We start from the raw sequence: 21,452 nt of genomic DNA, 5'->3' as shown, positions 1-21,452 counted from the left end.
TTTTTTTTTTTTTCTTTTTTTAATTTTTTTCTAGTGCTAGAGACTCACCTCAGGGTTTGAACATGACAGGCAAATGCTGTATCACAGTGTTGCATACCCCAATTTAGAAGCCAAGAGATTGACTTTTTAAAACAACTGTTTGGGTTATAAACTATATTATCCTTAGATTTTTAAATGCCTAACAGCAATACTGAGGCATAAAGCATACATCATTCTCTAATCTGCATTTGAGAATTATAATTAAGAGGAAAAACTCATTTCCAGTGTAGTTTTAGATTTATATGATGTTGAACATAAGGTATAGAGAGTTCATATCCATGCCCACCACTTAGAGCCATTCCTCTGCCCTGCTCACCACTTGATACCATGTATATAGTGGTGTGATACAGTTCGCTCATTTTGTGAGTTGTCTATGCTTTCACATATTTTAGAGCCATTGTGATGGCTCAGGGGGTAAAGGCACTTGCCACCAAGTTTGACCGAGTTTGATCGCCAGAACTCTGGCGGTAGATGGAGAGACCAGCTCTTCATGTGTGCTCCTCTTGACATTGACATTGTGCCTTGTCATCTCACACGGCTTGTATACAGGAGTGTTTTTTGGTTTTCTTTTTAAAGAGGTTTAGAAGCTGGAGAGATGGCTCGGGGGGGTTAGAGGGCTGTTCTTCCTGGGGACTCGGCTTCAATTTCCCAACAACATGATGGCTCACAGCTGTGTGTAACTGCAGTCCCAGGGGCTCTGATGTCCTCTGTTAACCTAAGGACTACACAGACCTGATACACAGACAACTTAAGGCAAAACTCATCCAGCTAAACAAAAATTTTAAAAGAAGCTTTGAAGAGGTTTATATTTTATGTGTAAGTCTATTATCAAGAGATAGTTTTGCAAAGATTTTAATTTTATAAAATCCAACCTCATTTTTTTCTACTATGGTGTTTGTCTTCCAGAAGCGTTAGGTCCATGATCACTTGGTTATAGAAGTAGGATCATTGTTTAGACGAATGTCTGTGTGTGTGTGTCTGTGTGTGTCTGTGTGTGAGTGCCCAGCTCCTTGTCCACTAACCAGCTTTAACTCCTGTAACGTTATTAGTCTCCGGGCAGAGCTTCCACTCCTCTCTTCATTCTTGCTCATGACCACAGGTCATGTGCATTCCCATAGAAACTCTAACACAGTTTATTCATGGCCGCAGCAGCTTATAGGTGGGATTGTGTTGAGTCATATATCAAGTTGAAGAGAATTGGGTTTTGGCAGTGTTGTTTCTGTAGCTGTGAACCTTCATTTAGCTGTGAAGTCTTCATTTGTGCAGTCTTCATTTATTTAAAATTTTAATTTCATTCCTCAATATTTTGGCTCCCTTCATGCAGGCCTTATACACATATCTACTTCCACTTTGGGTGCTTTTTTATTGAAAAATAATTGTCGTCTTAACTTCATACTGCAACTGTTTGTGCTGGGATGACTGACCATCCTTTTTTGTGACTTTACAACTGAAGATTGAGCATACTATTCCATTTCATATATTGGACTTGAACACCAAGGGTTTAGTATCCAAAAAAGGGTCTTAAAACTAAACCCTGTGGTTGCTGAGGGTCTATATAAAAGCCATTAGCTTTTACGTATATTAACCCCCTATCTGCTACCTCACTGGAATGACTATTACTAGTGTGTGTGTGTGTGTGTGTGTGTGTGTGTGTGTGTGTGTGTGTGTGTGGTGTGCACTAACTCTATGTTGGAGAAGGACAACAGGCATCCTGGTTGCCTTAAACCAGGTTCTTTCACAGAACCTGGAGCTGGGCTGGTGGCCAGCAAGCCCCAGTGATCCCTCTGTTAACACCCCCTGCCTGATCTGTTATGTAGGTCCTAGGGATTCGAACTCAGGTCCTCACTCTTGTTGTTACTGAATGCATATATGTATTTGTATATGTAAGTCTTGCAGATCTGAAGGGAAAGGCTTCCCCACAGAAGTGTTTTACACTCGCGCGCGCACACACACATACACACACACACACCCCGCTGCTGAGGAAGCTTTTCCCAGTACAGGTGTAATAGCTTGTCTCATGCAGGAGGAGGTTTCCCCAGTGAAAGTGCTACGGCTTTGCTCCAAGAGGTATCCTGGCAATCAAAAGCCAAGGAATACACAAAAGTTGCACTACCTGCCCCTAGAGGCGTTGCAGATGTGGCTCCTGTGTCACATGTGCGTCTGTAGGTGGCTGAGAGGAGAGAGGCTATGTCTACGCTCAGTGTTCTGACCTATGGACATCTGAATGATATGTAGCCTAACATTCTCTGAAGACCTGAGAAGCAAGCCTGAGACCAGACCACCACTAGTCTGGTGGCAGAGGGCCTGGACATAGAGTTAGCCTGAGACAGTGAGACAAATTAGTCTGTTGCCAGGCAAGCCTGGACAGGTTCTGAGGATGGGAAGCAAGCTGGAGACTGGAGGGCTCCTAGATAGATGGACACTTGGGTGGACCAGTAGAGGAGTGAGCCAGAAAGGACCACCAGGCTAGGGTCATGGGGCCTGGAAAGAGAGCTAGCCTGAGATGAACAGCAGCCTGGTGGGGGCATACCATGCTCAAGATGACTCCTGCCTGGCACCATAATGTACAGGCAGAGCAGAGAACTCTTGAGATCATGCCTGACAAGACCCCAACACTCAAGAGACTCAGGAGCCACCAAGATGAACAAGTAAGAGGGAGAGAAATGGAATAGAAAAGAGAAATAAAGGGATGTAGGTACAATGAAGAGATGCAGACTTGGAAACTGAAGGTAGTTAGGAATGGCCTGATAGGAATAGCTGGCGAGGCCACATGGGACCATGATGGGGTTCTGGCCTGTGTTGACATGGACCCAGATGAGTCCTTGCACTAGCAGGTGTCTGTTATCACCAAAGGCCAGGTGGATATCCCTGGCCTGGGCTGCCACTGGAGACAGGTTGATGTCTGAGGGCTGTACAGAACTGACTCCACCCTCACCTGGGCATGGAGGGAGAGCTGGCACTGCCCATAGCCAGCTGCAGTACGGAGGGTTTCTGGTTGGCCTTGGCCACCCGAGGATGAGAGCATGAGAGAGGGGTCCTACCACTCATCTCCCTGAGTGGCATGGATGATACCCTCCTCACCCCTCACCACCTACAGGCAGGAAACTGGGCCTGGGGTCATGAAAGTGGGAGAGCCAGCCCTGCCTCTTGACTGCCATGTGGTAGTGTCATGTCCCCCACCCTCGCCCCTGGCTACCTATGGTGGGAGAGCTGGCCCTGCCCCTCATCTGCTACAGCACAGGAGAACAGGCCCTGCACCTTGCCTAGGTTGAGTACTAGAGCTAGTCATGGATGCGGGGATCGCTTCTTGTCTGCTGGGAGGTGGCGCAGACGGGGGAGAGGCACCCTCCTCTCATCCCACATCATCTGTGGCAGATCAGAAAGCAGACCCCTGGATTATGAGAGTGGGAGAGCTGGCCCTGGTTGCAGTGGTTGTGGTGAGCCAGCCCCAAGGGCATGAGAACGTGATGGGCTGACCATCTCTGATACCTCTCAGGCCCACATGCATGGCTTTCAGATGGTCTGCCCCAACATCTACCCCATCAACGACCTGCTGGAGTGCATGAGGGGCAGTCCTACAGATCCAAAACTACAGGATCTCTGTGACACAGGACATCAACTGGAAATCCAAGAGGAGTCCCAGTGAGGTTCTAGTATTGATAAGAACAGCAGAAGCCAGAGGCCTTGTACTAGCCCATGAGTCATTGCAATGCACATTTGAAAGCAAAGAACAAGGGTTTCCTGTAATGTGTCACACCGTGTGTGTAATGCATTACAGCTTCCATTTCTATCTGGGTGGTTGGAAGGAAGGTAAGAGGCGAGGGGGAAATGAGTGGACTTGGGGTATATGATGCGAAGTTCACAAAGAACTAATAAAAAGTTTAGAAAGTCTTTTTAAAAAGAGTTACACTGTACAACAAACCTCACACAGAGATTTACTGAAAGGGCAAAATCCAGGAGAGAGGCTGCGTCTGCTCTGGCAAGGAGCAACAACTGAATAGAAGGTAGCCTTTACATAGGGTTTCTGGGGAGTGGGGGTGGGGGGAGCCTTCCAGGGTGAGGATTGGTGGGATTCTGGTTCTTGGCCCTGGGCTTGGGCTCGGAGTCAAGGTCTGGGTGTTCTTTCCCTGGCCCCTTTACCCTACAGTCTACACATACATAGCCTTAAGAAGAGCGTGTTGAGTCTATACTGCTGTTTGTATGTATGCTTTCGGGGCTGGCCATTGGTCACTGGGTGACCAGTTGATGTGTTCTTCCCCGGGGCTGCCTCTTGGGCTCCCAGGCCTACTCAGTTGCCTGCAGTTCTTTGTAGGGTAGCAGCCTCACGGGTCCTTATCCTTACATAGCAATTTCTCTTACCCCACCCCCAGCCATCTCCCTGGCGACAAGGGCTTGTTTTTCCACTCCAGATTCTTTGGGAATTTCTAAATAGACAGTTGTGCCATCTATGGAGATGAGCTTTTCTTTTCTGTTCTTTTTTTTTTTTTTTTTTTAAACTTGCTGCCTTAGCTGTGACTTGGGCTTGGAAGTACTTGTTAGGTCGTTCCCAGATTTGGGGGGAAAGCTTATAGTTTCTCACCATAAAGTTACAGGTTTTGCTTAAGGAAGTTTTCTGCCCTGGTTTTCCGAGGCGCTGTTGTGAAGTAGTGCTAGATTCTGTTTGATGGTTCTGCATCTGAAAATGTTTCCTCTTTGGCCTGTTAGTGTGATGGGCCTGTATTATTTTTAAATAGTAAAGAAGCATCACATAGCTGAAATACTCCCTACCTGGTCATGGGGCAGAATTTTAAAAATATTTTTTGTGCCTGAGTTTATGTGAGGTGTTAGTGTCTGTGTTTTTATTTGTGCATTTATGTAGTTCCAGTGTTAGGTTAGTACTTTCTTTGTAAAATTGGGACACTTCCCTCTACTTTAACCTACTGTTATTGGATGTGCTTTGCTTTTGTCAGTCTTAGATTTTCGAATCAACTACGATCTCTCCTGGTTTTCTGATTTGTACCTAAACTCTCAGAACTGCTCTTGTTTGCATTAGACACTTCCAGTTAGCCCCCTAGTCTTTAACTATGTTTTACTCAAAAATCAGCTCCTCCTGAGAGCTTACCTTTTCTTCCAGAGTCCACGTAAATCCTTACATAGAGCCCCTGGTTCTTTCCTCTAAGAATGTGTTCATGGGTCGTCTCCTGTGTGCTCTGCCTACATCACATGCCAGAGTCCATCCCATCCTCATTGCGTGCTGGGGACTGCCATCTGAAATCTAATTTGTGGGCTTATAAACATCTTTTCCTTAAACATCTACTTTCTGATTGTTTTTGATTCTTATCGTGTGGCAGGGGATTCACCTCTGGTGCTGTAAACCTGGGAATCAGCTTTAGTTGGAAAGCTGCTACTACTGCCTTGCTAAGTGGGTGTGGTGTTCCTACCAGGCTGCCTCCTAAATACTTAACGTTTATTTATGCCTACGAATGAGTGCCGTCGGCGTTAGCAGAGATTCATACAGCTCGTGAGGGCGCTTAGAAGACATGACTGTAGGATGCTCAGCTCTAAATGGGATATCTGTACCACTCCCTCCAAAGCCCGGGATCATCCCCAAAGGATAGAAAATGTGTAAGAGCCACCATCAGGTGGAGTATTGTAGAACTCAGTCGTCTGGCATTGCAAGGCTGTGGCACTCTTATGCACAGTTGTGATGGCCTGCAGACATTGCTTCAGCCATCCTCACGAAGGAGGGGAGTCTGGGTGAGACTTTATTGGCAGTTAACAGTTGCCAGGTGGGAGGAGCTCAGGGCCCCGCCCCTTCCTGAGGCTCTGTAGGCAGCTCCGGGTTGCTGAGGGAGGAAGAGGCATTTTTTTCAGTGGTTCGGGCACTGGTAAGTTGCTCTTGCGCCTCCAAATAGCCCCTTATTCCTACTCCGGTAAGGAACCCTAAATAAACTCATTGGTTCACCAGAAAAGGGACCGGGGCTGGGGGTAGGAAAAAAATACATGGAGTAGAAGGACGATTGATTGGGAAGAGGAAGTGGGAGAGAGGAACAAGAGGATGATGGGATTTATGGTGATGAAAATTCATTACATACATGTGTGTAAATGTCATAATGAAACCTGTTAATGTATATAATTAATACAAGCTCTAAAAAGTCAAGTTTGGAACAAATTCTACCAGACGTGTAGGTTAGGGTGGAGTCCATGTAGTGTATAGCTTTGCATCGTGGTTCTCTGCCCACTCCTATAACGGTGGAAGCTATCATATTGTTCCTAATACCTAATTTAAAAGAAAGAAAAAACATTAATGGAAACAAGGCTTTATCAAGAGTGATCTAAATCGTAGCATGGACAGAGAAACGAGACAGGAGTACCCAAGCTATAGCTGTTGGAATGCTAGGGGCCTGGAGTCCACTCTTAGACTTGTTACTGGGTTCTAGAAATGGTTTTTAGGTAGTGTACCAGAAGTGGATTCTGTGGTAGCATTCTGATGGGTCTTATCTTTGTCATCCTTATTCACTGCTCATCACCTCTCTTGCTCCAAGTAACTCCCATTGTTTTCATGTCGTGTGTGTGTGTGTGTGTGTGTGTGTGTGTGTGTAAAAGTGTGTAAAACTCCTAGGCCATCTATAAGAAAAATTATTTAAGATATTAAACATTTAATATTCCAACACAGCCTGCGGCCCTCACTTCCCCGTGACTTTATTTTCCTGCTCCCTAACAAGACTTTGTCCTTCAGAAGTTTATTCTGAAGGTGCCCTTCTTAGTTCCTCTCTGCACAGATTAGCTGATTTTTAGCATAGCTTTGACTCCCGGTATTAGTAGCATGTATTAATCCAAAGATTAAAATGTTTTGTTTTGGTTTTCTTTTCGGTTTTTCAAGACAAAGTTTCTCTGTGTAGCCCTGACTGTTCTGGAACTTGCTTTGTAGAATAGGCTGGTCCCCAACTCAGGTATATCTACCTGCCTCTGCCTCCTGAGTGCTGGGATTAAAGTCGTGCACTGCCATGCCCCGTTAGAGGTAATGGTTAGTAACATGCTGTCTTTCCTCCTAGGATTGAGATCTCAGTTTATGGGATATTTCCTTTAAGTCTAATCAGTCTTACTTTTCTGTATTAGCACTCTAATTTTAAAGACAACAAATGTTTGATTAAATTTTTCTGCAAATTGAATTTTTGTGAATCTTGTCTGAAATAATGTTTGGAGGACATTTGTTCATTAGCCCCAAATGTAAAAGCTTTAGGAAATGTTTATTGATATGAAAAAATTGTCCTCTGGTCTCCAAGTTAAAATAAATACTTGGGGTCACTCCAGTGTGAAAGCGTTGAGTGGAATTTTTGTTGTTGGTTTTATGGTGGTTTTTTTTGTTGTTGTTGTTTTTTTTTTTTTTTTATTTTTTTTTTTTTTTTATATGTAAGTACACTGTAGCTGTCTTCAGACACTCCAGAAGAGGGCATCAGATCTTGTTACGGATGGTTGTGAGCCACCATGTGGTTGCTGGGATTTGAACTCTGGACCTTCGGAAGAACAGTCAGGTGCTCTTACCCACTGAGCCATCTCACCAGCCCAGTGTTTTGTTTTTAAGACAGGGTCTCACTATCTAGCTCTGGCTGTCCCGGAACTCACTCTATAGACCAGGCTGACCTCGAACTCACAGAGATCCACCTGTGTCTGCCTTCCAGTGTCTGGCTTGGCTTGAGTATTCTTTTTAATTGCATCATAGGAGTGGGATTGAACATCAGTCCTGAATTTTAAGTGTAATTAGACAGCCTAACAATGGGAAAGGCTTTACTGCCTCAGGAGTAAAGTAAGCAGAGGTGTGGAAGGAGAAATCTAGTGTTGGGAAAGCCATCGGGGGTCAGTGCTTTAGAGTTTGCTGTTCATGCTAGAGCGTGAATGTGCAAACATTTCTAGTCACAGACACTGAGTCCAGTCCTGTATGTGATAGTGTGCCTATGTAGTGTATTAACGGAAGCATTAACTAATGACACTTGTGTAGCAAAGCTCCTGTAGAACAAAAGAACTTAAGTATTTTTTAATTCTTTATCCTCAGGATCCAAGTTCGAAACATGGCAACTCTGAAAGATAGTAAGTATGTTGTCTCTCTGTATATGCAAATTAAGACAAACTGAAGTTTGACAAAAAGAAATAACTTCATTTCTATTTAAAGTATGCTAGTTGGGCAGGCAGATAAAGGTTCTAGCCACAAAGCTTGAGGAGGGACCTCAATGGAAAGAGTCAACTCCTGTAAGTTGTCCTCTTATCTCCATATCCACACAGTGGTACTGGCCCACACGTGCACTCGTGCAAAATAACAATTATATATATTGGGGTTTGGTTTTGTTTGTTTGTTTTTGAAAGACCATATGAGATGACACAAAAGAATGTTGGTCTTTATTGTCTGCACAATAATGTAACAAGTAAATCTTTACGATTTCAGTGTGTTTGTATTAAAACAACTAAAAATATTGGTATGAAGTAAGTAGGTAAGGCCATTGTTGTCCAATTCAATATCATATGTGTATGTAATGATCATTCCATGTCCCAACCAGTCTCGCTTCTTGATGGCTACTGACTAGTTCGTGCATTTAGATTAGATAAGAGCTAGCTGCTTGCCAATGAAGGCTAATTATTCTGCTTGGCACTTGAGTAGAACCTCTGAATTCACGGATGATGATACTGGTGCCTCCCTTTTCTAACATACACTTCAATATTTTAGTTACCAGGAGACTGAAGTCCATCAAAAACATCCAGAAAATTACCAAGTCTATGAAGATGGTGGCAGCTGCGAAGTATGCCCGGGCTGAGCGGGAGCTGAAGCCTGCTCGAGTGTATGGAACAGGTTCCTTGGGTGAGTTAGGGATCATTTGCCTGCCACGCAGAGATGATATGCTCACAGTATTCTGTGCTGGGTAGTTTTGTCTATTCTCATCAGAGACACTTGGAGAGAAGGAATCCCAGCTAAGGGATTGCCCCCTTGAGGTTGGCCTGTGGGCATGTGTGTGAGACATCATCTTGACTGCTAAGTAGGCTAGGCCAGCTCTGTGCAGGCAGACCTGAGCTGTAGATAGAGCAGAGAAAGCCTGTGAGGAATGACCACCCTCCATGGCTTCTGTTTGAGTTCTTGCCTCTGGGTCCCTGCCATGGCTCCGTGTTGTGTTTTATAAAACGATGGAAGGCAGTGTTGGTGTGGTGGAAGGGAGGTGCCTGGGCAGGCTCATACAGAGGCATCCCTCTGAGGAATCAGGCCATGAGACAGACATAATACAAAGTTTATTGGTGAGGAGGGAAAGGCAGGGCAAGGGAGGGAGAGGAGAGGAGAGGAGAGGAGAGAGTAGACTAGAATGGAATGAGAGAGAGCAGATTCTTAGAAGTTACATGGCAGAGCACCCCCCCCCCCCGTGATGAACTGTTGCTTGGAAGTGTAAAAATAAGCCTTTCCTCAAGTTGGTTAGTTCCTGTGGTATCAGCAGGGAGCACCTAGGGTCCCTGGCATAGTGGCAAGCCTGCTATGCGCACTCCATGTACTCATGCTCTCACACATGTGAATTTATATGCACATGTCATTTCTGCATACCAGTCTGGGGACATGGTCACATGTGTGAACAGGAGCCCTCTATGTTTTGCTACAAAGCCTGTGTACAAGCATTGTCTATGACTGTTAACTTGAAATAGCCCAGAACCTTTCCTGAGTTATTACACCGACAGACTGAGAAATGGCAGTCACCCTGTTCATAACGGGGGTGCTGTATTAGGACAGCAGGGTGGGGACAGTGAGAGGGAAAGCGCACCAGTCAAGGACTCAGCTGTATATAATCTGTTCTCGATTGCTTTTCCTGCAGAGAAAGGTGGCAAGAACTTAGATTTTGTGTTTAGATGCTTTTGTATTGATTTGATTATTTGTCTTAGAGATGAGCAAAATTAAAGAGGTAGGAAACATCCCATCTTAACTGCAATCACATTATCTAAATTCTTGCAGTATCATGCTGTCTTACACTGGATTAAGATCTGTCCCCTGGGGCTGGTGAGATGGCTCAGTGGGTAAGAGCACCTGACTGCTCTTCCGAAGGTCCGGAGTTCAAATCCCAGCAACCACATGGTGGCCCACAACCATCCATAACAAGATCTCACACCCTCTTCTGGAGTGTCTGAAGACAGCTACAGTGTACTTACATATAATAAATAAATAAATCTTTTTAAAAAAAAAAAAAAAAAAAAAAGATCTGTCCCCTGGGCCCCTCAAAGAATCCTGAACTTTCTATGGAAAGTGCGTGCTGGCAGATTTGAAGGGGAAGGAGGTCGTGGCAGGTTAAGATGGGTGCCCATTGCTCAGTCCTCCAGAGCTTTCTAGGTGCTACCTTGCTTCTGCTCTTCTCTAGTGTCCTCTCACCCCAGGCTGCAGTGGTTACCTGTGAGCAACTTCATTCTGTCCCTGCAACTCTCATTACAGTTAGTGTAGTGGCCAGTGGCTCTCAAGCCTCTCTGCAGTTCTGTTCCTGTGTCACTTCCCTGCCCACACTGCTGCTGATCCTTTCTTAGTTTGCTTTATACAGGCCCCTCAAACCATCTTCCACAGTCACTTGCTCTGCAGGCCCTTCAAGCCATCTTTTATTCCCACCCCAGTATCTTCCCATGTCACTTCCTATACTTTATTCCTCATGTCATTATGACAGGGTTCTCAGTGTTTTCATCTTGAAGAAAAGAATTCAATGAAGAGATAGAAAATATAGACAGCAGTTTATTTAGCAAAGCACACTGTCCCAAGACTGGAGTGGGCTGCCCATGAGGGCAGTAGAACAGTGACTTAAGCTTAAGGAATATACCCATGTAAACAGCAGAAACGTTGGTGCACATCTGTACTCCAGTGCTGGGATGCAGACAAATGGATGGATCTCTCTACTGGGCTCACTGGCCAGTCACACTAGTCAAAACCGAGAGTTCCAGCTTCAGTGAAAGAGCCTGTCTCAAGAAACAAGGTAGAGCTGTGGCTGAGGAAGACACCTGCTGTCCTCCTCTGGCTTCTACACACACAAAGTATCCATACACTTATCCACATCACTGACTGAATGGTATAGAGTCGTGAGAAGAGTCTGGAAGATAGCATAGACCCTGTTTGTATGGCCCAAGATACTACTGTCAAATCCTGGCCCAGCGTTCATGACAACATCTGTTCATAAATCGATAGCTAGTCACAGAAAGGAACATGGACCCTGAGCAATCTCACAGCGGTTAGATACAAGGTCATCAAACAGCCTGCAATTGGATCTTCTTGGGTCTGTCCTGTGACTGTCAGAATGTTCTTTATACTTAAATGACCTTGAGATTGGAGAAAGATGGTTCTTGCCACATCAAAAACTGAAGCACAGGCTGGAAAAATGGCTCAATAGTAAAGTCACTGTTAAGTCCTCATGGTTGTGGGGCAAGCACTTACCAACTGGGCCATCTCCTCCCCATTCCCGTGGGGGCAGGGTTCTTTTTAACCTAACAATTATAACTTGATCCATTGTGTCCTTGTTTGTTTTATTATTTGAATGACTGTGCTAGAATAGAAATATCTTCCCTGCGGGTCCAACACCTAGGACAATAAACACTTGCTAAACATAGAAGGGAACGAGAGTAAAAAAGATGGGGAGACTGGAGAGGTGGCAAGAACTCTTGCTTTTCCAGAAGACCCATTACCCCCTTCTGGTTTCCAAGGCCACCCTCACATGTGTACATGTACATAGACACAAATACATACAAGCACATAAATACAAAGGAAAAAAAAAGGCCAGGATTACCAAAAGATTCAGAAGAGTTAACTTCAACTGAAGTTTCGTTGTTTCCAAATTAAAGCTACCATGATCTGTATATATAGTAGCATGTATATGCATTAGATGTGATTGCCTTTTGGGATAAGTTCTCTTCCATTCCTCCATATCTTTTTTAGCATACACTTCATCCTGCCAAAGGACATTTTACATGAAGAAAAACTAGAGCACAGACCTCAGATGAAGGGGCTTATTTTTAAAGTACTTCATTTACAGCTACTGAGCTGCTTCAGCCAGTGAAGGCTTGGATATCTAACTTGCATAAAGTGTGCCATACTGGGCACTGAATAATCTGTACAAGGTGGAACCCAGGGCCTTTCACTATACTCTTGAGCATTTGAGTGACACCTTCGGCTCCCTACACTGTGAACACTTATTTCCTAGTTTGCTCAATCAGAAATTGAAACTAAGTTAATGTTCAGAAAGAAAGTAGTTCTTTTCAAATCTCTAGCTTATTTGCCTGAAAAGGGAAGTTACTTATTGGTTACCTTTCTTGCTAGTAAGGAATCCTTCCTCCATGTCTCTAACCACAAAACTCTTCATTTACTGTAGGCAAAATTGCCCGACAGAGCTGACAGGTTTGTGTAATGGAGCTGTCAGGACAGACGCTCCTGGCAGCTTCTGAAGTATTTAAGCTGCTGAACAGTTCTACTGCCAGACAGTAAATGGACATTCATTTAAATATCTCAAATTTGGGGCAGGAGTTTATGCTGTGTAGTAATAAAATCTAAAAGCTGTATGTGTTCTCCACACTCTGTAGACTTTGTAGTTTCCTGTTCTTTCAGCTTGGGGAGGGGACACGTAATGAAAACAGAAATGGTTTTCTTAAGGTGAGTGCATGTAGTGGCTGTGAAGATGTGGAGTCCTGGCAGCAGCCAGCTATTGCAAGCCACCCTTGGGTCTGATGGCTCTTCAGCCCCTCAACTTCTTGTTTTCTGTCACAGGTAATTCATTTTGTAAGATCCAGGTATCTTTAATCTGACTTAATTTTCTTTTCCTCTACCTCTTAGAAAACCAGACCAGGAAAGTTGATATAGTAATGCCAAAAATAAATTCACACCCATAACTTCAGTATCAACAATTTTTATAGCACAGGAGCTCAATGATGTACAGATTACATGAGTGGCTCAGTCAATACTTGCTTTTTTTTTTTTTGCTCTGTGCTGGGAATTTACATTGTATAGAAATCTGATCTTTAGCTAAACAGGTACTTTTGTATTCTATTCTCCTTTTGGTTGTATCTAGGCATTTTAGTCAATATTTAAAAACAAAACAAAAAAAGTGGCCACCAGTTGATCCTTAGGCACCTTGGTGGTGGTCTTCCTGGTTATACTAGAATAAATACACAAATGTCCCTGGTTATGCTCATCAGGAGCCAGCCACCTGAGACATGCAGAATGGAAATTTTATTTCAGTACTCTTCTCATTTTGTTTTCTAGCTCTGTATGAGAAGGCTGATATTAAGTCACCCGAGGACAAGAAGAAGCACCTCATTATTGGTGTGTCCTCAGATAGAGGGCTTTGTGGCGCTATTCATTCCTCAGTGGCTAAACAGATGAAGAATGAAGTGGCCGCCCTCACTGCAGCTGGGAAAGAAGTTATGATTGTTGGAGTTGGTGAGAAAATCAAGGGCATACTTTATAGGTAATGCGACAAGTGTTCCATGTTCTGAAGAGTGGAAACATGAGTTAATGGGAGACTCTGATAGGGAAAAGGTTTTCATGATACATTGTATGTATATTCTGTATGTTGCTCCTTACATTGTGTGTGTGCGTGTGTGTACATTACTTCAATACCAGGAGTGGAATACAATGAAGATTACCAGAACTATTGGCATTAAGCTAAAGGAATCATCAGGGTTGTCACAGCCTAGAAATACTAGAAAGGAACATTAGTCCATTAAGATTGAACAGAAGGAATATAAGACAGCCTGTCAAGGCAACCCACCACCCACATCCCTAAAAAAGCCTGTAATAACTTTTTTCTTTTGCTATTTTCTTACAATACAATATCTCATTAACCTATTTTATGTAATCTCCAGGACTCATTCTGATCAGTTTTTGGTGTCATTCAAAGATGTGGGACGGAAGCCCCCTACTTTTGGAGATGCATCAGCCATTGCCCTTGAGTTGTTAAATTCTGGATATGAATTTGATGAAGGCTCTATCATTTTTAATCAGTTCAAGTAAGAATATTTAGAATTCCAAGGTCTTTGATGTGAATCTCTGCTTAGTTTAGAAATTACTTTGCTATTCACGTGTGCATCTGTCATTTCAGGTCTGTTATCTCCTACAAGACAGAAGAGAAGCCCATCTTCTCTCTGAATACCATTGCGTCTGCTGGTAAGCCACTTTCACACGGCAGGTGTGGTGTCAGGAAACCTCTGTACATTGAGGAAAGGCAATGCTTATTAGTTAGTGTCAGTGTCTGAAGTGGAGTCAATGTCATTAAGCATGCTCCTGTTTTCAGTGACTAAAAAGCCTTGCTAAAAATTGGCTTGATGATGTTTGCAAACAACTGCTGTGCAGTCAGATGTTGAAGATAAGAGATTTAAAATGCTCACAATAACTAATTTTTATGGCCCACTGATCTCTGTCATCTTGTCTTTGCTCAGTAACAACATACTGTAGAAGTATCTTCCTCCTTAAATTACATTTCATCTGTGGACTTTTACATTTGTTTACTTTGGGGGGTTGTGTATAATTGCACACACACACCCCAACCCACCCCCTTAGACATGGGTACTTATTTAGCCCAGACTGGTCTCCAGATGTACAGCCCTTCATCTGAATGCTGCTACTTTCAGGCAGCTAGGACTAGGGTATTAAAGCCCACATCCACAGTGATACACCTACCCAACAAGGCCACACCTCCTAGTAGTGCCACTCCCTAGCCCCCATAGGCTTGTTCAAACATATGAGTCTACAGGGGCCATACCCAAACATAGCATAATAAAAAATACATTTAGTCCAACTTCCAGAGTCCCCATAGTCTATGGCAGTCTCCAACAATGTTAAAAGGTCAAAGTTCAAGGTCTCTTTTGAGATTCAGTCACTTAACTGTAATCCTCAAATCAAGACAGGAAACCAGCTTGGCAAACTCTAAACTCTGCATCTCCATGTCTGATGTCAAAGCAGTCTTAAGATCTCCAACTCATTTTTCATCTTTGTTGACTGCAACAAGCTTATTTCTCCTGGGAGGGGTTCCACTCCCTTTTAGCAGCTTTCCTCAGCAAATAGCCCGTGGCTCTGGCATTTCAAACATCTTGGGGTTTCCAAGGCAATGTCAAGAAGGACTGGAGTTACTTCTGCAGCTCTGCCCTCTGTAGCACTCTAAGCTCAGGTTGATCCACTCCACTGCTGCTACTGTTCTTGGTGATCATCTCATGGTACTAGCATCTCCAATTCACTGGGGCCTTCTGCTGCAACTAGGCTTCACCAATAGGCTCTCTTCATAGTGCTACGCTTCAAATCCCCCAAATACCCTGCAACTGAGGCTGCACCTTCACCAATGGCTTTCCATGGNCTCTCACAGTGCCAAGCCTCAACTGCTCTTCATGACCCCTTCATGCCTTCAAAACCAGTACTATCTGGGTGACTCTTGCACATTAAGTCCAGCTGCTGCAGGAGGTACAACCTTAAGTATCTCTGGAACACAGCTTCTTCGTGCTCTCAGAAAACACTTCCCAGAAGATGTCACCTCAGTGATGCTGGTCTCTTCTCAATCACCACTCATTTCTTAGTTCCAGCTAACCAGCATCAATTGTCCCAGTAATCTCTTTCTCCTCGACTCTAGCCAGAGCCACATGACTGAACCTGCTGAGTTCTGCTGCTTGCTGGGGCTGGAACATAGCCCCCTTGTTCTATTACATTATTACCAGTTGTCTGTTTTCCGAGTCCTTCGCTGCCTAAGCTTGGCTGTCCTGGATCTTTGCTTTGTAGAAATCCCAGGACACCTGTCTTCTGGGATTAAAGGTGTATATCGCCATGACTGGATTTAAGCTTTTCTTCACCTAGAACTTGCTGTCCCAGGCAGGCCTAGAACTCAGAGATCTGCTTGGCTTTGTCTCTAGGGATTAAAGGTCTGCACCACTATGCCTGGATCTAAACTGAGCTGGGTAGGATCATGCCCCAAAGTTCCACTCCCTTGTTATCTCCTTGAACACAGGATTCAGCCTCATTTCACTTCCTGGTACCCCTTTAATACTAGAACCATATTTTTTATATTTTTACTTTCTCAGCTTGCTATGCTTGTTTAAAATGCTCTTCATGAGACTTAACCAGAGAACGAAGTCTATGATGGGTGTTTCTGAGACCTCCTTTGTCAATGCAATTAATCTGAGTTTTTTTACTTTAACCTCAGACAGACTCTTCTGACATGGGCATAAAGTAGCCATATTCTTAAAATACAACAACAAAAAAAACCGGACTCTAGTCCTATTGAAATTCTCCACTGAAACCTCTTGGGCCAGGTCTGCACAGTTCAGATCACTCTCAGCAACAAAGTCTTCCATATTCCTGCTAGGATGGCCCATTAGGCCCCTTGTAAAAGCATTCCACTGCTTTCCAAATCCAAAGTCTCAAAATCCACATTCTTCCAAACAAAAGCATGGTCAGGCCTTTCACAGCAATACCCCAGTCCCTGACACCAGCTTCTGTCTTAGTATGGGTTTTACTGCTGTGAATAGACAACAGGACCAAGACACTTCCTCTAAGGACAACATCCATTATCATCAAGGCACAAGAATAGTAGCATCCAGGCAGGCATGGTGCAGGAGGAGCTGAGAGTTCTACATCTTCATCTGAAGGCTGCAAGCAGAATACTCACTTTCAGGCAGCTAGGAGTAGGGCATTAAAGCCCACGCCCACCGTGACATATCTACTCCATCAAGGCCACACCTCTAGTACCACTCCCTGGCCTAAGTATATACAAACCATCACAGTGAGGTTTTGGTTTTAAGGTATTTGGGGGTCGTGATTTTTTCAATAATATATAAAATAGGAGTTAATACCATCTGAGATTGGTGCCGCATAGTACTGTTTCAGGAGTTGTGAATGAATTTGAAATATCTGGCAAATATCTATATTGAATCCAAAACTCATGTCAGTTTCAGTTTCAGTCCTCATGTCTATCCGACTGACATTCGTATTTCTTTAGTAACTAATCATTAAGGTGGATTTGTATAACACTAATAGATTTAGTCTTTGATTTTTTTTTTTTTTAGTCAAAAATATTACTAAATGATGTATATGTGACAAACACCTGGCTAGCTGCTATTCAGAGGGCTTTATAACCGTGAAACCTAAGCCCCTACACCCTACCCCTATAGCTGAGGATTGAACCAAGGGCCTTGCACTGGCTAGGCAGCACTCCTTATTGAGCTAACTTCCCAACCCTGTAACTTTGAAATTTAGTGCTTATTTTAAATACCAGCTTCTTAATTTTAAAGTTATCTCTGAGGTAAAAAGCTAAATGCCTGTTGACAAATACTTTACTGATAATATACTATGGAAATAGAATTATTAGAACAGATTCATTTACCTCAAGATGATTTCTCTAATTGATAGAAATTCTTATTCATAAGCTATTTCTAATGAATAGGTCTTCATCTATATTCCTCAAGGAAACTCTTGGCTTATTTTAACAGAGACCATGAGCATTTATGATGACATTGATGCTGATGTGCTGCAGAATTACCAGGAATACAATCTGGCCAACCTCATCTACTACTCCCTGAAGGAGTCCACCACCAGTGAACAGAGTGCCAGGATGACCGCCATGGACAATGCCAGCAAGAACGCTTGTAAGCCCATGCTAGAGGACATTGCTAGCCCACACCTAGCAACAGGAACACTTAGAGCATAACTGCATCTGAGGGAGAAGGAGAAGGAGAGAGAGAAAGCACGAGAGAGCCAGAGAGCCTGAGAGCCTGTGCCTATGTGTGTGTGTGAGCTTTGCTCAGAGTAGTGCCAAAAATGTTAAAAGAATATTTTGCTTTCTTGAGGTGTCCATCTTACTTGATAGGTAGAGGATTTGCAAGCACCATGAAAGTAGCTTGTGGAAAATAACTAGATAAAATTCTTACCAACCTGAGAGGCCATTTGGGAATCCAAATTGCAGCAGAATTTAATTCAACTCTTAATTAATTAAATAGAAATTGCTGTTTTTGAAACTTTATTTTGTTATCCCTTTTGTTTGCAGCTGATATGATTGACAAATTGACCTTGACTTTCAACCGCACCCGCCAGGCTGTCATCACAAAGGAGTTGATTGAAATCATCTCTGGGGCTGCCGCTCTGTAAGTAATGTAGCTACAGGTGCCTAAAGAAGGTTTGTTCTCTCTGCATGTGGGTCAGTGAGTCTCTGGTTGCTTGAGTGTTTCTGTTCTATTACAACCGAGAAGACTGGCTGCAGCATCTTGTGTCTTTCCATCAAATCTGGATGGAAAGGGCGTCTCTGCTTAATTCTTCTTGTTTGAGCTGAAATGTTAAAGTCTAATTTCCCATCTTGAGAGAGACCTTTGTGTGCAGTTGACTTTCCTAAAGAATTCGGAAGAAAGTTATGAATAATTCAGTATTAATTTGGAAAGTCTGTTTTTGGAACTCAGTAGCATTTATAAGCCAAACTTTCTGAGTTATAAAACTAGTTTTAGGTTTGAGTCTTTATAATTCTCTTAATTAGTGAATGATGAAAATTTTAAGTTACGAAATATTCTTCATTGGTACCATAAAATAGCTTACTGTTTTCCTTCAGAAAATTTCTGGATTGTTGAAAGGTTAAATTGGTCATCCACCATGTGCAGTCTACCAGGCACAAGGTTGTAATGACAGAGGAAATGTTGTAAGTGCCTTTGGCTTGCTAAGGCTCTCTCCTCCTGACTGGTCACCAAGTTCTCTTGAGTTTTACCTTCTAGATCCCCCTTTAATCTTTCCTTTTCCCTCGCATTTTCTAAATGTAAAGGGGTTTGCTGTGTTGCTTAAGCTGTTCCCAAACTCAAAGGCTCAGGCTTGCCTCTCTATCTCCTCAGTAGCTGCCATCAAGGCTGGCCTGGCAAAAGATGTAAATTACAGATGCCAGACCCTCAAGATAGAGTGGAGGCAGTGTTTGTTTTCAGAGAATTTACTATCTCTGACAATGCAGAATTATGGAGATTACCGAGAAACTGTGGTCCAGGGTCATATTGTAAAGGGTTATAAAAAAGTGTATAGCCCCCAAGGCCTAAAATGCTACCTTGCCGGTTTTTTACAAAAGTAGCCTGCAAAAAAGTCTACTTTGTTGTATGTGATCCTGTATTTTCTGGCCATCAGCAGTCTTTCTTGTATAATATTGTAGTTACTTGCATGGACCTCGGCTACCTTGACCTTTCCAGGTCTTTAAACACATCATGATGTTTCTCATTTCTAAGAGGTGTAAGGTTTTGCCTGGACTTCTGTTCTTCTCTCATCAATTGCTCTGTTCATTCTTCATCTGACAATTCTTCATCTTCCTTGATTGGGCTAGAGGAATCTTTTCTTCCCAAAAAAACTAACCTAAGTGAGGTATCTTTTAGCATCTGACTTCACTTTGTCTTAGCACTTACACCATTTTATCAGGAATTGACATTGTATTGGTCTCTGTGGGGGCAGAGTCTAAAATGGATTGAGTCAATGGACTATGATAAAAATTAGAGCCTTGTTATCCTGGGTGAGCATCCTGGTCCTAAAGTCAGGACTGCCCATCTCCCAGCCTGGCCATCACTGCCCTGTTAGCATCACAGGACTTTGATGTCTGGGTTATAAACATGGTTAGGTACTCTGTCTGGTTCCTGGAATTTTGTCTCCTGTGACATGAGACTAATACTAGGATTAAGTCATTATGACTTATGGCCAAATGCCAAGCTGGCATATCTTTGAATGTTAAGTGTGACATGGTTTGAGGTAAAGAACTGACTTTCAGAATCTGAGAGTGGTGTGATAACCAGGGAACACTGAGGCCTTTTTTTGCTTCTAGAATGGGAACTACTGGGCACGAACTGTGCAGATCTAAATTCTGTAGCTTAGGACTGGGCCTTTTTTCTTGCTTAGGGAAGTGAGAAACTTCACTTACATTAGCAAAATTAGGAAAAATGAGAAGAAGGGGATTGAGACATACTGAGACTTTAGAAAAAGTAATCTTGCTGGAAATATATTTTCACTTTCTATATAATAATATAAGTCCTTATTTTAAAAATTACTTGTGCAGTCTCAACACTGGTTCACTTTTATTAATGGTTTGCATGTGCTGTAACCTACAATGGATTTTTTTGTTCAGATTTTAATACAAACACTGCTTTTAGTGTTAAAAAGAAAAGAATGATAAATCATATTTATATTGTTAGCTTAATCTTTTCAATTGTATTATTATTTTTTAAAGATATAAAATTATTACATGTTGTCTTGCCTATTTGTATGAACATTTTTTTATTGTTTCTAACTACATTGCAGTCTATGGCATTTTATATTGAGTGGTTGTTAAAGACTGTAACTATTTGCATTGTATGCTTAGGGTAACATGCACAGCATGGCCTGTAGTTAACTAGTGTGGATTGCTTCCTAACCTGCTTGTTTTGTGCTCTTGTTTTTCCTAATATAATAACCAGGAATTAATGAAAATCAAGTTGCATCCTCAGACAAGAGGTAAAGTTCACACACTCTTCCCCTAAGCCTCCAGCAAAGAAATCTAGCCAGGTATTACCAAAGTTAGCAGTTACTAGTTAGCATTACTAGTTTGCAAGTAAGAAAGTTGCTTCCCTAAGACAGGCTAGCTGGGCAGGCTGATTTATAGTGCAGCCACCTTGTGGGTATGTTTGGGCAGCACTAGTTAGTAAGCAGAGAATTCAGTGTGGGTGCTGCTAGTGAGCCTTGGTGTTCTGGAGGGTGTAGGTATAAAGGAATACATTTAGGCATAGAGACCTTACTATACAGAATTAAGTGTGGGTTCATTTTTCTCAGACCTATGGCCTGACTCCTGATGTCTGGCTCACAGGAGAGTTCTCTCTTTACTCTGCGGTTTTCTGTAGCCTCTGGAGATACAGTCATTTCCTTGTGAGCGGGAATGAGAAGGGACAGTATTATGAAACTAGTTTGCCTCACAAGTCCCAGAGAGCCCCAGACCAGAACTGGAGAACCACCTGCATCTTCCGTGTAACTGCAGTTCTCTGTGATATTTTCTACAAGACATCCTATTTGACTCCTGTTCTTCTATATTGTTTTCCAGGTAAAGAAGAAAAATGCGCAGGCTGATTTTAACTGATTGCTGTCTTTGTCAGAAGAAACTTGGTCCACTGAGTTACAAAGACAGCAGGATGTTTGTAAATTATCTTACAATAAACAACTTACAATGATAAAATCAGTCTCATTATTAATAATTATAGCTTTCGGAAGGAGATAATATTAAGCAGTTGAAAATAGTAACGTAGTAGTGCTAAAGCTCTCAGCAGAAGGTCATTTCAGGTCTGACTGACACTTCTCTGCCAGCCTTCAGTGGTCTAGAACTCTGGGTCCAAGGCAGGCATGTCTTTGGCATGTCTTAATGACTTGCTGGGAAGATGCCATTCAAATAAACTGGGGCAGCTTACTCTTCCTCACAAATGCTTAAGAGCTTCAG

General features: G+C 42.9%; 1 protein-coding gene and 1 non-coding gene across 3 annotated transcripts in view; both read left to right on the top strand.

The window, feature by feature from the left end:
- Positions 1-21,194, top strand: part of Atp5f1c (ATP synthase F1 subunit gamma) — a 24,016-nt gene extending 2,822 nt beyond the window's left edge. The window contains exons 2-10 of one of the 2 annotated variants that reach the window (XM_021215311.2): positions 8,072-8,106; positions 8,738-8,869; positions 13,268-13,472; positions 13,870-14,013; positions 14,106-14,170; positions 17,476-17,631; positions 18,030-18,126; positions 20,446-20,482; positions 21,063-21,194. In XM_021215311.2, coding sequence (XP_021070970.1) covers positions 8,072-8,106; positions 8,738-8,869; positions 13,268-13,472; positions 13,870-14,013; positions 14,106-14,170; positions 17,476-17,631; positions 18,030-18,126; positions 20,446-20,452 — 841 coding nt within the window. In that variant the 3' untranslated portion in view covers positions 20,453-20,482; positions 21,063-21,194. The remainder of the gene's footprint in view (positions 1-8,071; positions 8,107-8,737; positions 8,870-13,267; positions 13,473-13,869; positions 14,014-14,105; positions 14,171-17,475; positions 17,632-18,029; positions 18,127-20,445; positions 20,483-21,062) is intronic. The other variant, XM_029547403.1, reaches the window with a different exon arrangement.
- LOC115065682 lies at positions 2,152-2,283 on the top strand. Its single transcript, XR_003845449.1, has one exon. It is a non-coding gene; the product is annotated as a small nucleolar RNA SNORA17 (small nucleolar RNA).
- Positions 21,195-21,452: the final 258 nt, after the last annotated feature.

This window comes from Mus pahari, chromosome 16 (assembly GCF_900095145.1).
Source record: "Mus pahari chromosome 16, PAHARI_EIJ_v1.1, whole genome shotgun sequence".
NCBI classification, from domain to species: domain Eukaryota; kingdom Metazoa; phylum Chordata; class Mammalia; order Rodentia; family Muridae; genus Mus; species Mus pahari.
This window is presented reverse-complemented; position numbering and strand designations above follow the sequence as displayed.